The following is a 25204-nucleotide window of genomic DNA, read 5'->3' as shown; positions in this document are numbered from 1 at the left end:
GATTTTAGGACAGATTTCTCACATTTAACTTTTGTTGATTTTTTTTTAAAATGTTAGATTTTTAACTTTTTTCAAATCAATTTTGGCTATTTGAGATAAAGGTAAGAAAGAGGAAATTAATCCATTGGACAAAAAGAAATAATCTTTTGGGTTTTGAATGCCACATTTTGGGGTACTACCAGAAACTTAAATTTAACATCAGTTGTGAAGGATCTGCTGTCTGTTGTGAGTTCTCCTGACCACTCCATGTAGTACATTCCCTATAATTTGTGGTAGCTGGAATAAGCATGGTACCTAAAAAGGTGTACAATATCATACATATAGGGAGTGTTTGCATTATTGTTGTACGTCAGATTGTCAGTGTACTTCCATAGCTTATTTCCTAATGGCTCCCAGTTGCTGTGATTTGGTTCAGTTCACAAAGCAATCCAAGAGCATTGTTTGGTTGAAATAGCTCTGGAGGATGGGCACCTGCTGTGTTTCACCTGCAAATGTGCTAGAGCCAGGTTGCAGTGAAGCATCTGAAAAATGCATGGCATGGCTGTCAGATCCTCACCACAAGTTTTTGCTATACAGAATACATCTTTTTCAACCACTGTGTTTTCTAAAGAAGGCATACTGTCTGAACAGATCTGCCATTCCATAGCCGCATATTTGGTCTTGTAATGTGATTTGCTGTGGAGGAATGTATTTCTCAGGTAATTTCATGGATTTTAATGGAGTTGTAGCAAGATATGAAATGTTTACAACAAATTAATGGGCTTCACTTAGCACAGATTAGTCCACACTCATCTTTGTTTTGTTCTTTCCCACCTACCTGGATCCCTGCTGCCCCTGGGAAGAGTGTGGCACATGTACTCTGTTAGAACAGTTCCCTCTTAATTAACTCCTTTTTGCAAAAATGTTTGCTTAATTCTGCGTTCTGTCTCAATATCAAGCTTGATTTCTGTACCTATTTATAAAAATAGCCTGGTTGAAAATGCCATGGCCTAACTTTCACTTGCTTCATTCTTGCTAACCAGGTTAGTAGGAGCAAAATGAGAGAAGTCATTGCTTTGCTCAGATTTACAAACAGAACTAAGTCATGTCTTGGTTCCAAATTACTGAAACTTTTTTACTTGTATTACTGCATGTAGTTTCCCTTTTTTCATTTGTTTTATGAAATGTTCTAAGCCTAGACATTCTCACTCACTTCATTAATGATGTGATCAGTTGATTTTTTGTTTATCCTAGACTTACATCATATTGGAAATGAGCCATACACATTTCAGAAAATGTAATGCAGACAGTTTGTCTTAAATCTGTAGGTCTGCAATATTGTACAGCTTAAATACACTAGAAAGGAAAATATTTCCCATTATCTGTGAAGGATATGTAAGTCCATTGTTCCATAAATTCATTTGTTTCTCTTGTTAATTTAGGTCAGTCACAGCTCTGCTGGTTTTCCCCAATGCTGTATTTTTTTTACCTCACTTCATTCCTCTGCTTGCACTTTATGCCATAGAAAATCTGCTGTAACAATTCTACAGTTCTTTGATGCCATTTACATTGTAATTTTCCAGGGTTTAAAACCAGGAACATAGCCACTTTTGTTTCATTAAGGCAAACCAATCAGTTCGCTTCAAACTTGGGTAGAATACCATCAGTTGGAGTTTAGGTGGGAATACCCAATGCATATTGGAAGAAAAAAGTGACACCTGCACACCTTGCCTCCTCATTGTCTTGAAATTGCCACTGTCCCAGGTCTTACAGTGCATTTGTGTTGTACATGGGACTATTTGAAATAATTGGTTTTTAAGCTTACTTTCAATCACTGATTTATTTTTCTCTCTCTACATTTGCACATTCAAATAAATTCATGTATCATAATGTATCAAGAGCACACTTCTGTGTGATGATGAACAAATTAAAAAAATAGATTGACAAAGCTCTCTAGATCGCCTCATGTTTGTCATGGTGGTGGATTTTAGAGCTCTGTGGTTAACTATCAATATTCAGCTTGTACAGCTTTAAGGACTCCATTAGAAGATATCAACAGGTCAGTGGGGCCAATCCATGTACCTTTAGCCGTACTGTAAGGAGCTTCAATAGAATCACTTACAGGTCTGGATTTCATCTCAGAAGATTTAGATTCTGTTCCTGTTTTTCTGCTGGTATTATGGGGAAGCCTCTTGATCTTCGAGTCCCATCCAAAAATCGGAAATAGCATTGCAGGTTTCTTTTTCAAGCAGATTGGAGAGAAATAGATGAAAATGAATGTGTAAGAAGCAGGTTTGTTGTTCAGCTGGAAGTTTGTGTACTTGACTGCTGAATTAGGCTCTGTGCCTTTTAACAGATTCTACAATTAAAGCATTGATCATATATGTTAAGAGCAAAGGTCGTGTTTTGTAGAGCAGGCACATTTTGAAGCAGTAGGGATCTGAGAAATTAGCCTTGAAGAAAGGTAACACCTACTGAACTGCCACAGCAGAGCACCTGTGAATCTGTGCTGTCGTTTCTGGGAGGATGCCACTTCATCTTCATGGCAACAGGACATCTTATTTACAGAGTTAGACACTTAAGTGAGGAAACAAGAACTGTAGATCATTTGAAATATGGATGATAATGATGATTTTGTTTGTGTCTGGGGAAAGATGGGCTTTGTCAAAGTCAGATGGTACAGGAGCTTGTAACGAGCCGTGAGTGATAAATACATATGAAAAAAATAGTTACTGCACGTATTCACAATAGCTAATAAGAGCTATGATGATGATTTAAAGATGTCTAATCTTTTTCCAGCTCTCCCTGTGATACAGCTGCTTAAATATCTCAAGTGCCTCAAACAGTCTGCTGGCTTTTATGTTGATGAGGTTTGTGTGCTTTCTGGTGGTAAAAGACAGGATAATTGGGAGTAATATGATTTCTGGCACATAAAAGCACACAAAATGTAGTTCTTTTTCTGCATCAGTGAAGCTAAAAAAATACAGCTTTTTCCATACAAACAGGGACACATGCTTGCTGTTGACTACACCCCCAAAATAAATAAATGAAATTTGAAAATTAGACTTTTATTTTTTTAAGTGAAAACCACTGCTAGGAAAAAGTCAGTAATTTGTATTTTAGAATACAGAATTAATTCTAGCTGCATTTATAACAAAATATTTCATTTATTTCTATACCTGATTTCTGTTTTGTTTATACAAATTGCATTCAGAAGGAATTCTTGAAAATTATTCTTAAATAGTAACATAGCAATTTTCATGCTGGCTAAGGAAAGTGGCCCATCTAGTTAATACCCTTCTTTCAGAGAATAATGAAAGTAGGTGTCTATGGAATAGCTAATAGAAAAAAAAGTTTCTTTCAAGTCCTTCTAAATAAAGGATGGCTTGTGACTGGGAAGATTTTTTATAATCCTGTGAAGTTCTTTGTTGCATATGTAGATTAGCCTTACAAAGGGACCTGAATAAAGTGCAGAAATCCCGTTGAAATTCCTCAGGAATTATAGCCATGCTTATGGCAGAATTTCAATAAGTTCCCAAGCTCAACTGAAAGGTGGTTGTACCCAAATTAATTTTATACTTGTGCTTTCTTTCTTTTCACAGATATAAATGAATGTCAGTATGGCAATCTCTGTACAAATGGACGTTGTGAAAATCTCGAGGGATCTTTCAGATGTATTTGTGGTCAGGGTTTCAAACTCTCTGCATCAAAGGATCAGTGTGAAGGTAGGATCAAAATTCATAAGATTGTTCTTACCTTTTAGATAATGTTTGTCTTTTTTTTTTTTTTTTTCACCTTCCTTTTAATGGAGAAACACCAAATGTACTACACCAATGCTAAAAACTCCAAAATATAAGAATATGTATTTCCATTTTATGGCTTCCATGGTCACATTGTAGATTTTGACGTGTTATAAAGCCAATTAAGAACATGTAGTAATATTTATGTTGCTAAATTGAAATTTCTGCAAAACCCTTGGCATATCTGGCATTTTGGAGGTTTGGGGATAGTGACTTTTGCTGCCTTAATTGCTTTTCTCTCTATTTATCTTTTTTTTCTTCAGTGAGGGTGAGTGGAATCAAAAAACCTAGACTGCTTCGTTTTGTAACTCAGCAGTGTTAGTTAACACTGAGCTGCTGCTTGCATTGGTGTCCCTACAATTCCAGTGGTACATTGTGAGAGAGAGAATTTGGTGTCATATTTCTAAGAACAGTACCTGTACCTCCAAAGGGTCAGTTTCCACATTTCTTCCATGTCTAAAATTCCCGTTGGGACTGCTCCAGTGGAACAAAATTAGGTCTGATGTTGGAGTGAAGTACTCTGAGAGAGAGCCTAGCGTGTGTACAGGAGGTATGAAAATTCCTGTCCTTAAGGAGAGGGGACTTGAAACTTCTCCCTAATGGTGAAGATCTGGGACAGTGTCTCCAGGCTGTGGAAGCACACAGAAACCTCTGTGTTTCTTGTCAGATGCTGGGTTTTCTTCTTTTCCCTTTCCCTCATCCTTCCCTAAGTGTCTCTGTACAGCACCAACACTTGCAGACTTCTGAGTGCTAAAAATGTTACAATAAAACTAAATGATCATTCGTGTAAATTTGTCGGGAAGTTTGAAACAAAACATCAGTGTAAGTTATGTGTCTTGAGTGAGTTAAATGTGCTGTTCAGGACGCACAGCAGACTGGTCTTGGGGAAAATATGTAGACAAAATTTGACTGCTTCCTCTGAGCCTTTCATGGAAAAGAGCCCTTGCCAAACTGAGCTGGCATGTGCAGACTGTTCTCTTAAAGTGCACCCTTCTGAAGTAAGGACCCGTACACATGCCCAGATGCTTCATGCAGCCCCACAGCTTTCAATGATCCTTAAATTCTAAACTTCTGTGGTTGTAAAAGACCATTACTTAAGAGGTCAGACTACATAGCCATAACAGAGACCTGAAAAACCTCATTGAGTTGTTTTCTCCTATTTGAATTGAAGTGTATTTTCAGAAAGACACTCAGCCATGCCTAAATGCTACAAGTGACTAAGAACATACCATATCAATTTAATTATGGGTTCTTAATGAAGGTTTTATAAATAACGGAGGGAAAACAAGCTTCCTAGCTCAAACAAGACATGTACTATGTTCTGAATTCAAAGTGCCACTCCCCGCCAATACTTTGAGTTTTCCATAGGAAAATTTAACTTTGGTATTCAATTCCATCTGTTAACTCAGGCTGACCCCAGTTTATGAGAACTGAAGCACAGAGGGATTAGCAGTGTTGTGGAAGCAAAGAGACATTTCCCTCCACTTAGATGACTAATACTGTTACAAGGCAAGTATTTTAAGGAGCCTTAATGTACAACTTAACAGGGGAACAGCCTGTCAGTGTGCATCTGAAAACCACACCCTGTTAAAAGGTGATGATCCTGCTGGAAAGTATTTTGTGAGTTTTGCTGACTCACTGAAGTGACTGACTTGTTACCTTTGCCAGATACAATAGAAACAAAAGCAGCTCTCAGGCAGCCTGTGTATGTATTTGTGAGTCTGTGTGTACCCATTTGGGCACTGAGGGATAAGTTGGCACTACAGGAGAGAACGCTGAACACGGTCATCTCAAGGAAAACATGCAGTCTGCAATTTCATATAATTTTATGCATCATATTGACTGTCTGTATTTGTTAATAAATAAGAACAAGAGAAGCAGTACTGGATATCGGCGCTCTGCTTTGCTGTTTTGTTCAGAATTGATCTTTGCACCATTTGATTAGTAATGGGTATTTTCATGTGTTACATTTTCACTGTCTCTTCTGCTGCAGATATTAATGAATGCCAGCACCGATCGCTCTGTACAAATGGGCACTGCAGGAACACAGAAGGATCTTTCAGATGCATTTGTAACCAAGGCTACTCATTATCATCTGCTGGAGATCAGTGTGAGGGTAAGCTTAGGGACTTAAGCTACTGATTCATTTTTTCAGTAAGATCTTGAGTATTTCACCTGTAGGCATGAACTCTTTTGAGAACGGAGCAGAAATATGTGTTGCTTCTCTTTCTTTCTCTATAATGTCAACCTTCAGTAATCCCCACCTACACAGCCACATAATTAATGGATTCTTAGAAATAGTCCCTGTCATCTTTCCATATACAAGAAATCAGAACATGTGTTTCCAACAGTAAGACTGGAAGAGCAGTTGACATTATTACTGAAAACAATTAAACCTTTCCAAACCTTGTTGTTTATATTCTGACACAGAGGTTCCATATTATAAAAACTTCTGCCAGCAGATGCTATTCTCATGGGGGCCTGCTAAGTTAAAACTTCTTCTCTAGCTGGTTTTGGGAACCTGAAGCCAGCCTGACAATCACATGTGCACTGACAGGAGAAAGTATATAGTGTAAGACGAGCTCCAGTGGATCTGCTGGAGGTCACAGCTTGCACCGTGGCCTATGTACTGAGCACGTAAAAACAAAAGTAAGAGGTAAAAGATGTACAGTAAATGTAGGGAGAAATGTTGTGTTATAGCAAACAAAAACTTTCTATTGTGTCTCAAGTAGAACAATTTATTTGTCCAGTAGTTGGCAAACTGACTTTTTCTAGTGCATCGTTTCAAAGCAACTCCCTCTTCTCTGTCATTGGCTATAACACCTGATATGGTAAGTCTGCTGTACTACTCATGGTCACCTTGAGCATGTAAAATTACTTACTGGTGATCTTCAGAAAAGATTGTATCTCAGTTGCTTTCTTATGTCACGCTAGCAGCAGGAAACTTAACCTCAGTTAAGATCTCACTGTACATGTGGTATTAGCACATAAAATCTTTTCGGCCTCTAGTGTGCCTTCTGTAACTGCTGATACCATGGAAGATTCAGCTTCTTACTGCTCTTCTACCAAATAGTGTTCTGCTGCTAGGTTGTCCTCCATACAGGAAGGCTCACCTTCTCCCTCACAGCAGAAAGTCATGAATCCTCCTCTTCAAGTGATCCAGGCAAAAAAGCAGTTCCCTCTGAGCCAGCTAAATGCTGTTTTCTCGCGACAAACCTATAAAGGACTTTATCATCAATGATTATACTGGATTGTGAAAATGAGTGACAGCACCTCTTGAAGTTCTCACCAACAAGGAATGAGGATAATCTCATAAAATCTCCGTAGCGCACTGCTAGTCTTTGGTACTGACCTACTTGAAGAATACATTTGCGGAAAAATTTAACACAAGCTTTTCAGAATTCCTGGTGAGTACCAGCATCACTTGCATCAGCTTCAAGAAATGTGGGCTGATGATGCAAGGCTTGTGAAACTCGTGTCAAAGAATTTTGCTCTCATCTGGCTTCAAGATCTTCATGAATTGCAGCAGATGAAAAGATACTGTGTCAAGAATCGAAGAAAAATGTGGTGAAAGGGATCATGGCTCTTCCTGCCTCCCAAAGGCAAAACGGACAATAGGAATCATTCCTGACAACTAGTCATCTAACCTACTCTTCAGCAGATGAGATTCCAAACTTCTCTTCAGACTGCTTTGGTGCATTTTATACATCCCAAGAAGTCATGGTAACTGTTGCAGCTCTCCATCACCTGACCTGTCAGGACCATGGTCCATGCTTTATTTTCAACTTTTTCTTGATCTTGTTCAAAGGCAGTTTTCAAGACAAAATAATTTCGGACTCTTTCAAAGCAAAAGAAGAGGGATTGGATCAAACAAGGAAAAACGTTAAAACTGCTCCCTCACCCCAGAATCTTTGCCTCATTTCCAAGTCTGCAACCAAATCTAGAGCTTCTCCACCCAGTGACAGAGGGATTAATTTCTGTAGAGACAGTTTGTTCACTGAAACTTTTCGTAAATATTACAACTCCCCCCCAAAATCTATTAATCTCTTGAAGTGGAAGGAATTCTTCTGTGCTTTTATTATATCCCTTCAAAATTTTCTGAAGTATAGGATATTGCAGACTGCTTTTTGCACCTTGGAAACTAAGTTTAAACAGACTGTGCTTGTTCTTATGTCAGTAGGAATGGTTGGTGCTACTGTTTTAGCTGCTATACATTCAACTCTCTTGTTTTTCCTCACCTTGTAATGGAATTATTTTTGGTGACTCCTTGAAGTATTCAGTGCACATTTAGGGAACTCGGCTACAGTTTTAAATCTTGTATTATTTTTATATCAGTGAAGGTCCTCAGCTTCATAACCATGTTCCCATCTTCATGAACGTGGCTTTCCTTGTGACTATTACTTTAGCCAGATGTGTGTGTGAACTACAGGGCAGAGTTTCCATGAAGACAAAATCACCTTGACAAGACATCCAGTGTTTCTCTGCATAATGGCCTCTGATCTTTGGACTAGCCTATTTACCTGAATGTTTTCTAACACTTCACAGAGAAAGCGAGAAAGAGATGACAAAAACTGTAAGTATAGCACAGCACAGTTGTCTGGAAAGAACAAAGTGGTTCAAAGTCTGTCCAGTTTCTCAAAGCGTCAGGTATGGGCATTTGTCACATCAGAGGATACCCAAAAATGTATGATGCTGCAAAGCCAAAGTGATTGGCAAAACACTTGCAAGAAATGTGTTTGTTTAATTAGGATTTCTTCTAGTTCAGAAATTTTCTTAAAGATGTAGCTGCTCAAGAAGGAGTTTGCTGGTTTGATCATTATAACTTGTACAGACTTCTAGCAGTATTGCAGAATTTGGCAGAATTATGCTGTGCTCGTTTTCAGCTGTGATTTTTGCAACTCTCTGGCTTAAGTTTTTGTCTGGAAGTCTTTGCACAATATTTTACATGTTTAAGAATAGAGGTTATTTGCAAATAACTGTTATATACATTGGTTTATACAAGTGTATATGCGCTCTATGTGCATTCTTGTGCTGAGCTCTTCAGAAAATAAGAAAGCTGGACTGAGGCCTTCAGTCGTTCAGTTCTGTTTGAGAGCAATAGGCCATATGTCCATTCCTAATGTAAATGCCTGTATACCCTGTTATCCAAGGCTGAGGAACTTTTTCCTTCTGCGTTACCTCCAGAGACTTGCTATTACCTGCTTGGAAACCTTCCACTTGAAGATAGAAAAAGAGGTTACTTCCTAGTAGTCAGAGGTCTACAAGATACACGCCCACATGCACGTTTATCTTCTTTCTGCCTTAGTCGCTCATTCAGCATCTTGTTCTTGAGATTAAGTGACATTGAGACTTATCTGCTCAGTCTTGCTCTGAAAAAGAGGGAACCCAAAGTGTGAGTGCACTTGTGAGTCCTTGTTTCAACTTACAGGAAGCAGGAATGTGCACCAGTGGGATGTAAATACAGACTGTAAATCTCAAAGAATTCGGATTACTGCAAGAAAGTCTGTCTGAAACATAAGAGGCTCCAGTGTTCTTCTAAGAGCTTTCAGAGATTTTTGTGGCCAAAACACTCAGACGCATGTGTAAAGGGTGGTGAAAAGCACTCAAGTGTGAGTTACTTTCTGACTTTTCTGGAGATTCTCTTGCAGCAGCTATAGGATCTATGAAGAGTTGCATCAGAGAAAGGGAGGTTCGCATCCTATATGGAAAATAATGCATTTTGACTGAATTTGGCAGAAGGCACCTTCTTGTTGTGAGACTTGGCATTAACTTAGCACAAGGGAGTCATTAGTTTTTTCTCATGATCCTAGTCAAAATCAGTTGCTTTTTAAATAAGCCACAATTTATTTCTCTGTTGAAAATCATTATAAAACATGTGGTTATCTAAAGGTCACAACTTTGTCAACATTAAGTACAGTTTTATCTTCAATAACATTCATTTATGTAAGAAAGCTATCCCTATTTCTTATTTTTATCAAATAGATTAAATCCCAAGGAGAGGTATATAGTGTGGGCTTTCCAGAGATAAGTGTAGAAATGAGGTCATGTCCTCTTTTTAATTACAGTTGTTATTCATTCCTGCAGCACAGGAAAAAGTTAGAATTCTAATCAGCTAAAATCCATGCTTAAGAAATCAGAATAACCAAAGGCACTGGGAAAAGTCTTTGATTACTGTTTTTCAAAGGAAACACTACATTATCAAAGCAATAGACTCAGTAAATTATTAGGTGGGGGACTGTTGAGGCAGAGGGAAGTTGCTTATAAGACGCTTTTTTTGTGTTTGACCCTCTCACTTTCTGTTTGCTTTAAAACTTAGAGGTACAGTCATCAAATATCTTGTGATCTTTAGCTGTAGTGAAACCAAAACTGTGTAATATCACTGGAATGTAGGCACTTGCTGAGTTAATCCTATACCCATAGTAGCCATACTCTGTTTCCTCCACTGGGCTGCCTTTAAGCCCTTTGAAAGACAACGAGAATAAAAGACTTTGAGTGGAGACAATACCAGTGTCCTGTTCTTGAAATATTTGATTACCTTATGTCTAGTGTGTATCCTGAAACTTTTCCTGCTGTGTGTCAACCAGCACACTTAGCCCATGGATATCAAGATACTAGGGCAATGTCTACAGACTTGAGGCTTGATGCTGGGAGTGTGGTGTATAGGCAGCTGGGAACTAGACCCTGCATGCCCAGACTCTGCCGCTGGATTTATGACTTGGGTGCAGCACTGTGCAAAAGCAGCTATTCAGCTTCATGACTAAGCTGTTAAGCCTGTGAAATGGCTGTGTTGCATCGCATGAACTGCCTGAAGTACCCATTAGCACAGCAGTATGCACATGTCCTGCAGGCCTCCTGCCCACGTGGCTGTTTTGTGAGTGTGGCTGTTTTGTGAGTAGTCTTCACAGGCATGTCCTGTCTGGTGTGACACACCAGCTGTGCTTGGGCTCGCCCATACTCAGGGGGATGTCTGAGTAAGTCACTTCCAACCCAGGGATCTCAGTGTAGTGGTTTAAACGTGTCTAAAGACGTATATTGCAAATTTGCATTAGTAGGTATTTTTTGTGTCTGTCTTCTAAATGTACAGCTGCTTGGATTTCTTTTTAACTGCATTACTGTTATGATATGCTTTTGTGAGAGGTGCACGTGGCACATGTGAGTCTTATTTGCTAGGAATAAATCACATACAAAACTCAAATTTCAAAACCCTCTAGAAATAAGAGAAGTTTGATGATATGATGAAAGGAAAATTAAAAAGACATCCTAAACTGTAGTAAACTTGATTTCCACACATGCACACAGTTGCTTCAAGTTGCTATGTTAGTATCAAGGTATCACTATTAAAAGTTTCATCAGTTTTTACATCATCTAATTCAACAGATGAATTTTCATTTCAGATGTTGATGAATGCCGTCAAGACAGCAATATTTGCCTTAGAGGAAAATGCATAAATACTGATGGGTCTTATAAATGCACTTGTCCAGATGGTTTCCAGCAGATAGCAAACAGGGGATGTCAAGGTATGAAATACTGTAAAAAATACCTGGATCATTATTATAAATGTGCAAGTTTGTAAGCGTAACTCGTGATATTCACTGATCATGCTGAGGAAGAAAAACTCATTTATCATTTTTAGTACTTTCTTACTCATTTTGTATTACTCTCTGTAAATGTATGCTGAAAAATTATTTCAAGTGACTGAAGTCTCAGCCTTTATAACCTGAAAGAGATTCTATATTAGAACTAACAGAGACAGAGTGCTCCTCTTTTCCCAGGTCCTGGAAACTTTTATTGTAACAGAACCTTCTGTGTGTTGTAAATTAGTGATGCAACAGCAAGAGCAGTATAGTTAGTGTCAAGTCACATTAGATAAACCTCTCTCACTTCTAAAACACTTGCAGTACTTTGTGGAGGATGGGTGGGGAGGAAGAGAATGTGTTATCTGAGACTGAGTCAGCGTTGCCAAACCCAGAAAAATACTTCCCAAGTTTTAGTTCTGAATGATCCCAACTTTGTGTTGGCACAACATCCAGGCATGCCTCACGACTCCATTTTGCCATCTGCTTTTATGAGACAGGAACCATGGTATCAGAGCTGGAAAGTGAGAGCGTGTTCGTGCTCTAAATGACTGTAGGACCAGGACACTGGACTTTGCTTTGGCTGCTCTCTTATGCACAGTTTAGACTTGAGCTAAGAGACTGTATTCCAGCTGATCTATGTTGAAGATCTTTTGCAACCAAAGTAAATTCCCTTTAAAAGTTCTGAGTATTATATGTGACTGCTTTCTAATTCCAGAAATGTTGCATTCAGCATACGGAAGTACTGTATTAGACCTTGCTTTAGCAGATGAAAGAGAATTGATCACAAGCTAAAATCATTGCCAGCTTTGCTATCCCTCTATTCTCTTCACTCTGTCATCTAAAGTAGTAGGATATAGGCTTCATATTTTAAATGGATAAATATAATAAAACCGAAAGCACGTATGAGCCAACTAAGAGACAGACAGTACAGACAGAGAGCTATTGAATTAAACTGGCAAATTTATCACAGAATGCAGTGTCTGCAAGTTGAATCTGGACTAGACTAGAAATTAGGAACATGCGTTTTGGTAAGGAGCAAAGTTGAAAAGAGTCCAAAACATGAGAAACTGCAGTTTGCTTTTTCAGACATATTATACTCTATTTGCCTAACATTGCTAATTTTGTTTTCCTGTCTTTTTAATACATCATTCTACCTTGTGTAATCAGCTGGTTCTGTTTTCAATATTTTTCTAGCAGTTTTAAGAAACTGACAGCTAAATTTTGAGAACAGTGTAGGTCCCAAGAATACTGCCATACTGTCCTTGTCATTGCCAATCTCCCGCCCTTCCCAACTTCCAGAGAGCTTCAGGAAGTAGTTGTTGGTTTGCATTTGCTATGAATTCAAGAGACCTTTATACATGTGGATGTTGTGTTAAGCACGGAGCAATGACTTTTCCTTGGGCATCTCATGCAGATATAGTTTCTCCAAGCTGCCTCTTCCCTTTCTGCACATGACCATGATTTTAGGATGCTAAAGTCTAGAAGGTTTACACACAGGTTAGAATCAGTTTGTATCTAAAGAAAATTCCATAGTGGATGTCATGGTCTTGAGATGTTGGTATTGAAATCATAGTTTCTCTAGTATATCAAAATTACTGTCTACTTTGATGCATTTTGGATGGCTGTAACAACAGACAGAATCTAAGCAACAAAAGATACAGTTAAGAATGAGACGTTCTAGTATTGTGATGATGGATGAATAAACCACATGTATAAGTTTTGTTTGTAAATTTGTGTTTGAGCTCAGCATGGTACTGAATGCATCTTAATAGGTTTTTGTAAAGCAAAATACAAAAATGCAATTACAATGTGAATGGTAATTGATATGAAAGTGATACTTCCTTAATGAAAGAATGCAGTCCTTAAGTTCTGAGGGCAGAATAGGTTGCTAAGATGATACATGAATCAAAAAAAAATACTTGTTTTTCAGATTCACAAGTTTGAAAGGTGGTGTTTGAAAAATGCTTTCTAAGTTTAAAAAAGAACCCAGCAAGACAGACAATGATGACAAACTCTCATATAGCAACCTTTTTGGATCGTTCCCACTCTCCATCAGCAAAAAAGAGCATTTGGCTTTAAATTATAGAAAATCAGCCTACTGGGAAAGATGCAACTCCAAACCTGCTAGTAATATGTAGAGCCAGATGCTGAAGTTGACCAGTGTGCAGCAATCAAAAAGCAGTCAGATGGAGCTATCTGAGAATTCCTCTAACACAGAAGAAGTGTTGGCTAGGATGGAGCTTATGCTGATATCGCACAAATCACTCTCTTCTCTTTGCTCATCCTCATCACAGGGAGTTATGTAAAAAGAATATGCTGCAACAGAACATAATGATGCCTATACAGAGTTTAGGAATGATCCCAGGACATTTGGTTGCTCTGGAAAATGAACCCTGTTCGCATAGCTATTTACATAGCTACTGGAAATAAAAGCTACTTTTAAGATAAATTGAACTTAGGCTTAATATTAAGGATACAATGGTCAGCAAAGCTATTAATGTCTCTGTGCTTTCAGATATCAATGAATGTGAGAGATCTGACCTCTGCTCACCTCATGGGGAGTGTCTAAACACAGATGGTTCCTACCAGTGCATATGTGAGCGGGGCTTTTCTGTGTCTGCAGGTGGCCGAACATGTGAAGGTGAGACAAGTTATAATAATCCATTCCCATTGATTTGCTGGTTTTAGTTGGGTGAGAAGAATAGTCTTCTACTATTACCTCCAAAATCTGCCACTTAAGGGTCCTTCATTCTTTTTTCATAAATACTTGGTATGCTATGTTCCTGTTGGAATCATAAGAAGTATAATAGGAAATTTAGAAAATGGGCAGCATAATGGAGTTAATGTTTGTTACAATCTGTGCTTTACATTTCTTGATTTTTAATAATTTTGCTATCTTAACATTAGATTACATTTTTTTGAGCAAATTGGTAAAAAAGGAGTATTAACCTAACAATGGCAAAGAAGGGAATTATATTTTTATGCTGAGATAAATGAAACCAGTGGATATCTGTGATAATATTCATAGATAGGAAATTATTTCTATCTTACGGTAGGGGTTGAAGGAATAAATATATGTAAAATGCATGTAAAGTGTATTTGGAACTCAGGCTTCTGATTAAGTTTCAATGTGTAAGATCTTCCTACCATGGATATTTATGATTATTTAATTTGAAGCATAAGTGCATTATCAGCAAGCCTGAGCTGCCTGAATGTTCTCATTGCTGTGTCGGAGACAACAGAATCTCGCTTGTCCAGACTTTCTGTTTTTTAAATATGCAGATTATGCATCCATACAAGAGAAGTAACTCCAATGAGAAGTTGTAGTGAAATGCTACCTATGATAGAACTTCAGGCCTTTTGAAATGGCAGAAATGGAGTAAATAGCAATAATTAGATCTTTACTAAAGTGCTAAGTCAGCTTATTGTTTGTAAGTGTACGCAGGTATGCTTATACAGGTATCTTTAATATAAGATCGTGAAGCTACTCCAGTAATAACACTGGTAAAAAGCATCAACCAGGAGCCTGGAACTTAGTGTGACTAGGGTTTTTATGTGGTTATAGCATGACAATATATCCTGTTGCTAATGGAATGCATGCAGTTGCTAGTGATGCTGTTCTCCTGCACAGAATTTAAAGTAGGAGAATTGTGCTCAATGATATCCAGAAGCTATGAGGCTTTTTGTGGTCAGTGATGCTGACAGAAAACAAATAATCACCTAACTGGGTGACAAATGTCTGTTCTTAAGGATGAGAGAACTGTTCAGGACAAGAAGCCTTGTTGGAAAAGTTCAGAAAGGAAAAAATTTTGTGATAGTATTTTGGCGAGATGCGTGCAAAGAAGCACTGAGAACCTATGAGTAGTGGATCTCAAGCATCCAAGAATTAAGCAACTGTTCTTTCTCCCAAATTATAGGCCAGTAAATCCATATGTGATTAGGTTTCATGGGTTAGCTCTTCTCATAGTTCACTTAGGGATAGTGAAAATGTTCGTCCTTCAGTGGACAAGGTTTATTGAAACTTGTTGCATTTACTCCCTCTACTTATACCAGAGGAAAACCAGCATTACAGCATTATTATTTGAGCTGGCACATAACCTGCCATATAGTTTGTAATGTGATCTCTAGTGAAATGAAATACACTGCTGGCAAGAACACTGTTATGCTGCTGTAAGGGAATAAGTGCTGTATATTTAGATATAGCATGACATCAAGCACAATAGTTGTGTTTTAATTATATTGATAACTAAAAAAAAAATCCTGCAGTATTTTTACAGCTTTTTTCTCTCTAAACTTTTTCTTTGTTTTGTAATCATGGCATAAGTTGAAAGAAACATTCTCTTACTGCCAAGACAAAAGCCTGGTTAAGAAGGCTAGAGAGAGCAAATCTGAGTTATTCCAGTGATTGATGGACAAGGAAGTATTTTGTGATTTCAAGTAATGGGGATAATTCCAAAGCATGTTGATGGACTCTTTTGGCAGCAGGTATACATTTCACCCAGTGTTTAGGAAGGATATGGTTGGATATCTTTGATTTTGCTGCAAGAAAAGTGGTAGCAGGTGTTTTGCCTCACTGTTGAGCACAGCTGAAAAAAAAAAAGTGGTTAGAGAAGAATGCAGTCTGCTCTAGTAGGAACTAAACACTTTATTTCAAATCAAAGTTAGAAGACCACTTATTAACAGAATTTTAAAAAAACCTGAACAGAACGGAATAGGAACACAACTTTAAAAAAAATCCTGAAGTCATTAGCATCTAATTTTTGGAGGTGTACCAGAAACAACAATCCCTCTGAACCTCTAACAGTTAATAAAGTAGCAGTTTCCAGGGAAGGGTTGCTATCACGTATGATGAAGTAGGACAAAGTTAATCTCCATTAGAACAAAAAAGCCAAACTTTGACTAAATAGAGAAAGATGAAATCACAAGATCTTATTTCCACGGTTGTGAGTAGTTTTGGAACTCTTTAATGAAGAATAAAACAAGTACAAAACCAGCTGAGTGTGCTTCACAAGTAATTGGTACAGTATATGGAATACAGATCAGACTTTATATTCAGCACTTGGAAAAGTATTTTAATAACTTGGCGAAGCAAGGGTACTTCTAGTCTCTGAAGCAGCAGCACTCGTTTTCCACCACAATTAGTTTCTCCATTCTGTCATTTTAATAAAAACAACTCTAGAGTTTTGAAAAAACTCATTTGAAGGGAACACTGATGGCATCAGTGTTAGTATTTGTAGTGGTGTCAGCTTCATGCGAAAAGGCAAGATAAAACAAAAGGAATGTGTGACATTCCAGGTACTGAGAAGGGATGTGGCTTTCAGCTGCAGAAGATACTGTTCTTTACACTAGGTGCCTCTGTGAATTTACTTGTAGTTAAGTGAGTGAGAATAACTGTTTATACCATCAGAGAAAGAACCTGAGGAAATTTTCCTGGATTTACACACCTCTCTGTACCTGGAGAGCAAATTTTCCATATCTCCAGTCTTTTTTTTGTGTGAGTTTTTGACTTGTTTTTTTAAAAAAGTTAGAAACAACAACAACATAAAACATTTAAGAACCTCATGTGGTTCAGTTCTGGTATGGAGTTTTTATGGCCATTGGCCAAAGTAAACTGAACAGCTGTGGAGACTGTGTCTTCTTCCAAGGTGTAGACAAATTTTTGTTGTAGCAGTGACATTTCGCTGCTGCCTGGCCCCAGACTCAGCAATTTGACTGCACCAGGCTTTCTGAACTGGAAGCTCTCGGAGCACTCCCTAGTTCCTTGTCAAGCTCTCTGGGGTTCGTGTAAAGATGGTGTTTTACCCAGCTGGCTGCTAGTTAACCATGTTGGCAAAACCTCAAGTTAGAGGTTCCCTGACTCTTAAGTCAGTACCCTGCCTCAAGTGCCTCTTCTGTCTCCATGTCCAATGCCGTATGTCTCTCAGTGGCTCCCTCACTTTTCTCTCCTCCTACTACAAGGAGCTTCACTGCCTGCTTCAACAGGTGATCCAAAAAAACTTACACATCCCACCAGAGCTCTCCGATCACTACTTCTTCCTTTTTATGTATGGGTGTTATAGGCAGCCCTGGAAGTCTTAGAATCAGAGCTCTGCTTCCCTAATCACTGTACAGAGCTGTTCTAGGAAGCAGTTTCTCTTCCAGACACTTTGCCATGTAAGTAGATTTCAGTGAGATTTAAATATCATGCCTGAGGTTGAGGATGCCCTCATTTTTTTGGGGTTGGCAGAAAACAGGAACACAGCGTTGAGCTGAATAGTGTGCTTGAGTGCGGACATTTTTTGCCTTTCCTTACATCTTGATGACATTAGATCAAAGGAGTTTTGATTAAGGCACATAGCACTGACTCATGGATTCTAAAACAGGTTGTAATTACAGAGAACTGCTTTAGTCACTGTATAGACATAGGATATATTGGTTTCATATTTAGTTTTTTTCCGCTTAATTTGTCTCCATGTAGCAAGAGAATCGCCGCTTACAAACCTCACTCTTTATGGGGTGATTAAAGAAACAAATGTCCTTTCCGGCTGTAAAAAAGAGTCCTTTGAGTGAACTGTCTAGACAAGGAAAAATATTTGGTGCTTGGACCTTCTCTGTAATATCCCATACATTGAAAGATGTTTAGACTGTGCTTTTTAAAAACAAAACCGTCTTCTGTGGCTGTATTATATACTGAATTAGGACACTTGATGCAATCACAAGTTTTCTTTCTGCAGCTTTTTAGTCGATGACCTTGGGTTTACCTATGAAGAACCACCTGCATGAATCATTGTCCTGTTTCCTTTAACATTTAGCTTTTAAGTAAGTGAAATTCCATAGTTTAGGTCATTCTGAAATCTTCAGTTGTAGTTTCTTCTGCTTAGGTTTCTAACAGAGTAATTGTTCTGTGGCTCAGGAACTTTTTTTATTCAACTCATGTAGGCCACTGAAAATGCAAACACTGTTATTGTCTGTTGTCTTAAATTCCTGGCTGTCAATCTACCATTGTTTACTCATTTTGAATTCCTTTTCTTAACTGTTATTAACATAGTTTTCTGAATAAGGGTATTCGGATTTTTTTGCTAGATATGTGAAACTGATTATCATGTGGGACTAAATATTAAAATCAGATACGTTATGCGGGTCTAGTGCATAGCAGCAAGAAGGAGGGACTAGAAAAACACAACCATAAAGAATTTTTATTTTCTTAACTCCACATGCATCTTTTTATAATTTTGTCATTATGGTGACTTGAAAAGGAAAAGGTATTAAAGGTTGTACTGGAACCTCTCACCTTTGACAGCGTCTTTAATACAGATACATTGTGTACTCTAGTTGTTGAATTATTTCTACTAGGGAGAGTTTGTGGTAGATTTCAATAAGTTCAATATGCAGAAACCACCCAAAATTTAATATTCAGTTCCTTGAGAATAAGCATACTGGCTATTGTATTCTTTGCCAAATACAAATTGCCCTTTCTGACATAAATTCTTTCAATCTTTTTCCTTTGTTTAATAAATCAAGATATAAAGACCATTAAAATCTTTATTGACAAAACTTACAAACCAAATAATTTTTTTCTGCCACTTCCATCTGCAAGTACTTTTTTTAGAATCATTAATTATACTCATAAATTTCTCCTAGATTATGGTGTATGTAGTTCATACATTTTTTGTATGAAATTTGTATTTTAGCTGAAGATTGTTAACCAGTGAATCAGTAGATGTAAGTTTCCACACACTTAAGCATTCTAAAGTGAAATTAGATACCTTTCTGAGAAAAATGTTAAAATTGCACAATTTACTCCATTGGTACTGAAATTGCCAGAGTTTGTTAACTTATTTAAAAGGTTGTGGATAGTCTCTTCTGGCTTCAAAAGTCTATATGCAATTCCAAATTTGTTCACACCCTGCCACAGCACATAGGAAAAGCTGTTTTTCAAGACGCCAAAATGCCTTTCCCTGTGGCATGTGAAAATATGTGTGGATGAATTTGAGCACTTGGGGAGCAAGAGGGCAACACAACAGGTAACAGGTATGGATGGTAATGACATGCTGTTAAATTTTAATAGCTTGGGGACCTGTGACCACTTGGTTCCAAGACCAAGAGTTCCCTTTCAGCTTAGCATAAGACACAATTTAAAAGGAAAAATGTCCTTGCTGGGTGAGCACTGTCAGGGGAAGAATGAGGTTGTAGGGGTAGTTTGCTTTCGGAAGACTTTGTAATGGGAAAGCTAGAAATTCTTGTTTTTGCTTGGGAAGCCTGCAAAGTACCTTCTCAAGAGTGTTAGATGTTTTTTTCCCCTTCTGCAATCCAGAGGGTGTTGCAGAGAGAGCTGCGTTATCTCTGTGTCTCCTATGCTGGAGAGAAATAGCCCTAACAGACACGGACAGAGGCCTTGGGAAGGCAGGGGAGAAACAGAGATTATAAAGAGGCCCTTAGAGGGCGGGAACTTGCCTTTTTTTTCTCCCTGGGGCCCGGTGTGTGAACGGCACTGGTAGGTATTTTTAAGTTTCTCATGTTCTGGCCTTCTACATAAACTTTTTGAATTCTTTCCACTACCTTGGCATTTCTGGGGATATCTGCATTTCTTACTTTACAGAGGTGCATCTTTGCTGACTTCTCTAGGTCTTTCTTTGACACAGCTGTGAAGAGCCAGAGGAGTAGACAGGACTATGTTTGAGCCCTACTCTCTCCTAAGAGATAGACACTCAGCAGCACTGCTGCTCACCTGTTCAAAGAAGCCCTATCTCTGAGGCAATGCAGGATTCAGTCCCACCAACTCTTTAGTTCAGGAAGTGCCTAAGGCCTTCATTGGAGGTAGGATGATGGCAAGCACCATCACATGAAGGGCAACTGTAATGTACAGAATTAACTGTAGTAATAAGTACTCAGATAAATCAAGAGCAAATCCCTTTATTTCCCATTTAAAATGTAATTATCCCTTGAGGCACTGTGCAGAAGGCAAGGGGACAGCAACCTTACTTAATGTCATAATGATTTTTAGGAAAGAAATACAGCAATATTTTCTCTGCTTCAGACTGCAGTGGAGTTTAGAAGGAAGAAGGTACTACTCCTAGTATCCTGGCAGGTTCCCTGTTTCAGCTCCTGTTCTTCCTCTCGAAAAGCATACCATGACATCTTTAATCACCACAAATGGTCAGGGCTTTGGGTTTAGGTCTTTCTTTAAGTGGAGATAAAAATAATACATTCCTAGCACTTGTCATACACTTGCAAAAATAAACCGTGATCTGCCGCAAGCAGCTTTGCTTCATTATAGTTTGAGGGGCAGCCGAGTCAAAGAACAGACTTACTCATGCAAGTGACTCTTACTTCCAAGGCCAGCAAACCACAAACAGGAACTATAAATGAAAGGGACAGTAGAAAGCATGCAGGCACTGGAATTACTTTGCCTACCTGAGTAAGGCTATTTGGGCGTGTAAATTTATGGGATTAAAGACAGAAGGCTCAGTCCACAGATATTTACCGCTTAGACCATGAAATTCTCTTCTGTGCTGAGAGCCAGAATGAGATCTGTGCAGCACTTCTGCACAAGGAATGCAGCCCTGCCCTTGAACTCTTTTTGTAGGCAGAGTGGGTTTGGTTTCACAGGTGCTGTTGACTGCATAATACTACACTGGTAGAATCTGTAAATCAATCAGAGAGATTATTTAAACTGTGACTTATTATGTGGTATGTATCATGCCATGGTTGGCAGGTGTGGTGAAACAGATGGGTGGAGGCAGTTGACCAAAACCATTGTCTGACATATTTCCTGCAAAGTGAATACTGAAACAGTTTCTTAAATTGTATGTGTGCAAATTTTTGTATCTTGTCCTTTGAGTGTTCCTTCCCAATGTGTAGAGGACCATTGCTGCATCTGTTTGCAAAAATGGCCTGTCTGTTAATTTTCTGCACACTTCATGAATGTCTGCCTTTGGCTGTCACGCAGCCTGTCTGATGTTAAAATTCTTCCTTGCAGATATGGATGAATGTGCAAATGGCACAGTATGTGGCAGTCACGGGTTCTGTGAAAATATGGATGGCTCCTACCGCTGCCTCTGTTACCAAGGGTATCAGGACACACAGGATGGGCAAGGGTGTACTGGTGAGTTCTTAGGTGCAAGTAGTCATTGCTGCAAAGTTCAAGTGATCAAAAAGCAGCATTCAAACAAAACGCATTTCACAAGTACACTTTTATTTTCTGTCATTTTTTATTGAAGTTATACCACTTACGAGTAAAATGAGGTTGAACTGTGCTTTACTCACTGAACTTTGTGCCAGATGGAAACTTAACTGTGTATCTATTCAATGACAACCTGCTATTAGGACAAATGGAAGCCAACAGCAAGTAAGCCGAGCCACTCATTTTATCTCTTTTTAAAAACCCAAGAAACCTCACTGTTTCTGCATGTCGGGACCATTCACAAGTATAAATCATAATAGGTCGAATTTAATACTTCAGCCTATTCAAGTGCACCATCTGTTTAGTCCCTTAGCTGAATAACCAGGACCCTGCACTACCCCTGCAGGAAATAGCGTCTGGCATTTCCTACCAGAAATGCCAGGCTGAATTAGATGGCACCTCCCTAATTGCACGTATTTGAACAGATCTTAACACTGGCTTCTAGCTCTAGGAAAGACACCTATCACCATGAAATTATGTGAGATTTTTATAGGTATGTAAATACTGCACATTTCTTTTGTGAGTAGTAGGTTTCCAGATCTGTTGTTAATAGTGATGCTTGGACTTGAGAACCATCTGAGGCAGCACAAGTTTCTAATATAAAATTAATACCAGATCAAGGAAAGGTATTCATTAAGTGATTTCTTCAAGCCAGAATCAGGATGAAACACATTTACCAGGAACAGAGACTAAAATGGAATGCCAAACAGAGAGGAGGAGTTAGAAGTTTTACAGAGTGTTTGTATGCATTTTCTAATATATTAAATAGTTTTGTTACAAAATTCTTTATGCCATTTGGCACTTAGCTTGCAACATACCAATATATATTTTGGCATGCAGTAACTTTTCATGGAAGAAAACAAATGAAGCAAAGAAAGAAAAAAAAAGGGGGAAAGGAAAAGCTGGTATGGAGCTAAATTTAATTTTGAGTTCGTAGTGAAGTAAAACCATAAAGTAATATATTTGTTTATTTTTTTCTTGTATACACTATGTAAAATAAAATACTGTTATAAATTTTGAAGCCAGTTTTCTACAAAAACAGTTTTAGGAAAAAGTAAGTCTTTAGTTCCTGACTAGGCAATGGTCCCCAAAGAAGACTTGTTCCTTATGAGAGGAACCCAGTAAAAAGATAAAGAAGAATCTAAGTATATTTTTAAAGTGTTGAGCAAACTCTAAGTTAAAATGCATATTTATACAAAAATATGCAAAAATAACATTTATTCATGAGTAGATTTTGATGGGTAAGAGGTAAAATTGATGAAGCATTGCCTCACAAGTTATACATTATACCACACTCAGTTATAGAGATTTCTGAATTGTGATACAGAAATTATCATTTACAGATTCTGTCATTAGTAGACAAAGTAGATTTTCAAATGTCCACTTTAGCAAAAGAGTGTAAAGTTAGGTGATCCTGACAGTATTTGGTAATCCTTGCTTAAATACAGACAACTCTCATCAATCAAGCAAACATTTCAGAGTAGGCTAGTTAGCAAGTGTATGGAATCCAAGTTAGGAATATGTGGAATGAGGAGTTTTGCAGTGTTTGGCAGGGGTCCCTGGATGACCTGTGCATAACTCTTCTGGGTTCCAGGGGTCCCTGGATGACCTGTGCATAACTCTTCTGGGTTCCAGAGCAGCCCGTGAGGCCATGCATATGAGAGGCATATGGTGGCAATGGGACTGGGGAATTCACTGATCAGTGGTTGTTCACAAGGAAAATGGGATTTTAAGGAGGAAAATTAATTGTCTTTTTATAGTGCAGTCTGAATCACACCAAAACCTCTTAATTCTGCTCCTTCAGTTTAGTGAAAATTTGATAATAAGGTCAAGAAAACAAATGAAATTAGTCTGAATATTAAATCCCAAGAAGAGGATACACTGGAAAGCAAGTATTAAAAATGAGAAAGAAACACCAAAAAAAAGTGTTTTCTGGTCTACAAGCAGCACCTAATCAGCACTAATACCCTATAAACTGTCACTTTCAGGGACCTTTGTTTCAAAGGACTGACTACTTGTTTATGAATCTACTTTGGTATTAGTGAGTTTTTAATCCTTCCCTAGAGATCACATCAGTAATCTGGCAGACAACATTGGCACAGATACAGCAGATAAAAGAACAAACTGTCAGTAATGGGTCTCAATTTATGTTTTGGATTTTTTCCCCAGATGTGAATGAATGTGAAATGTTGAGTGGAGTATGTGGCGAAGCCCTCTGTGAAAATGTTGATGGCTCTTTCCTGTGTCTGTGCTCTGATGAAAACCAGGAGTATGATCCAATGACCGGACAGTGTCGCTTCCGTACCTCACCAGGTAAAATGCGAGTGGATTTTTGCACGCTTGCTGTTATTTCCACTGCATATGTAACCACAGGAAGGGCAAAGTTGGTTTAAGTGCTGGTGTTGTTTTAACAATAACAGAAAAATTTAAAACTTTTTCTTCTTGAAAGTGCGTGCACGAGAAGAGGTTTTTCTAGGACAGAATATGTTATCAGTGAATCATTAGCAGTGAAAACATAGCAGAAACACCTTCTAAATGTTATACATCAACAGACTTGGCAATAATGATGAACTGTTACAGCAGTTAAGAGTAAACAGTCTCTTGTTTGCTGTACTGTAATAATGAAATGTGATATGGAATCAAGTCTGTGTCCTGAGTGATTTTAATTTTTGTTCAAATTTTTACAAACATAGTATGCTTGGACAATGTTTAAGGAAGCGTATTATTAAAATCAGAATTTGTATATAGTGATATGTTGTTAGCATTGTCTAGTATTAACATAAGTCCTAAGAAAACATAGTGGGGAAAGCAAAAACCCAAACCACTAAATTGTTGACCGTTTCCTGCTGTGACTTTATTCTATATGAGATGAAAATTTGCTGTTATATGCATCTTCGTATCTAAGAGAGAAAAAAATGCATGGATTAGGTTAAAGTCTTCTCATTTATTCTTTTAACAAGCTGTATAAAGCCGTTTGTGATTAATTTCTATCAAGTACCAAACTCAATGTAGTTCAAGCAATAATACATATTATTGTGGGTTTAATTGGTGCATGTTGCAGAATGCATTTCAACTACTAATATAGACTGATACATTACTAGTATGTGTCGTTGCATAGAATGGATAATGGAAGCAATAATGGATAGTGTATATTTGAGGATTAGAACAGGTATGCTTTGGGGTGGCACGCCAAAACTTGAGGAACTGAGTGCTAGTGAGATCCCTCAATCTCCTTCATGAGCTGTCAGCTACGATGAACCACACTTGAAATGTTTCTATACCAATGCTTGCAGCATGACAAATGAGCTCAAAGCCTTGGCCCAGTCCCCTCTAGAGATATGGCATCATTGGCATAAGCAAGACGTGGTTGGATGAGTCCTGTGACTGGAGTGCCTTGTTGGATGGTTACAGGCTTTTCAGGCAAGGTGAAAGATGGTGTGTAATGAAGGGGCTGGAATGCATGGAGCTTACAGCTGGCAATCACACAGTTTAGAGTTTACGGGTAAGGATTAGAGGACAAACAAATAATGTGGATGTCATCGTGGGAGCCTACAATAGACCACCTAGCCAGGACAATGGCACTGGTGAATTGTTCTTTGAGGAACTAATGGACACCTCCAAATTAAATACCCTTGTCCCTGTGGGGGACTTCAACTTGCTGGATGTTAACTGTGAACACCACACAG

The 25204-nt window shown here is 38.2% G+C and overlaps 1 protein-coding gene across 9 annotated transcripts in view; it reads left to right on the top strand.

The window, feature by feature from the left end:
- The window catches only part of LTBP1 (latent transforming growth factor beta binding protein 1), a 198862-nt gene that overhangs the window by 142907 nt on the left and 30751 nt on the right, over nt 1-25204 (top strand). For 8 of the 9 annotated variants that reach the window (XM_032683256.1, XM_032683257.1, XM_032683255.1 and 5 more), the window contains 6 exons: nt 3582-3704; nt 5773-5895; nt 11174-11296; nt 13872-13997; nt 21315-21440; nt 23688-23831. In XM_032683256.1, coding sequence (XP_032539147.1) covers nt 3582-3704; nt 5773-5895; nt 11174-11296; nt 13872-13997; nt 21315-21440; nt 23688-23831 — 765 coding nt within the window. The remainder of the gene's footprint in view (nt 1-3581; nt 3705-5772; nt 5896-11173; nt 11297-13871; nt 13998-21314; nt 21441-23687; nt 23832-25204) is intronic. The other variant, XM_032683253.1, reaches the window with a different exon arrangement.

This window comes from Chiroxiphia lanceolata, chromosome 3, assembly GCF_009829145.1.
Source record: "Chiroxiphia lanceolata isolate bChiLan1 chromosome 3, bChiLan1.pri, whole genome shotgun sequence".
Classification (NCBI taxonomy): Eukaryota; Metazoa; Chordata; class Aves; order Passeriformes; family Pipridae; genus Chiroxiphia; species Chiroxiphia lanceolata.
The sequence above is the reverse complement of the archived record's forward strand: the minus strand, read 5'-3'. Positions and strand labels throughout refer to the sequence as shown.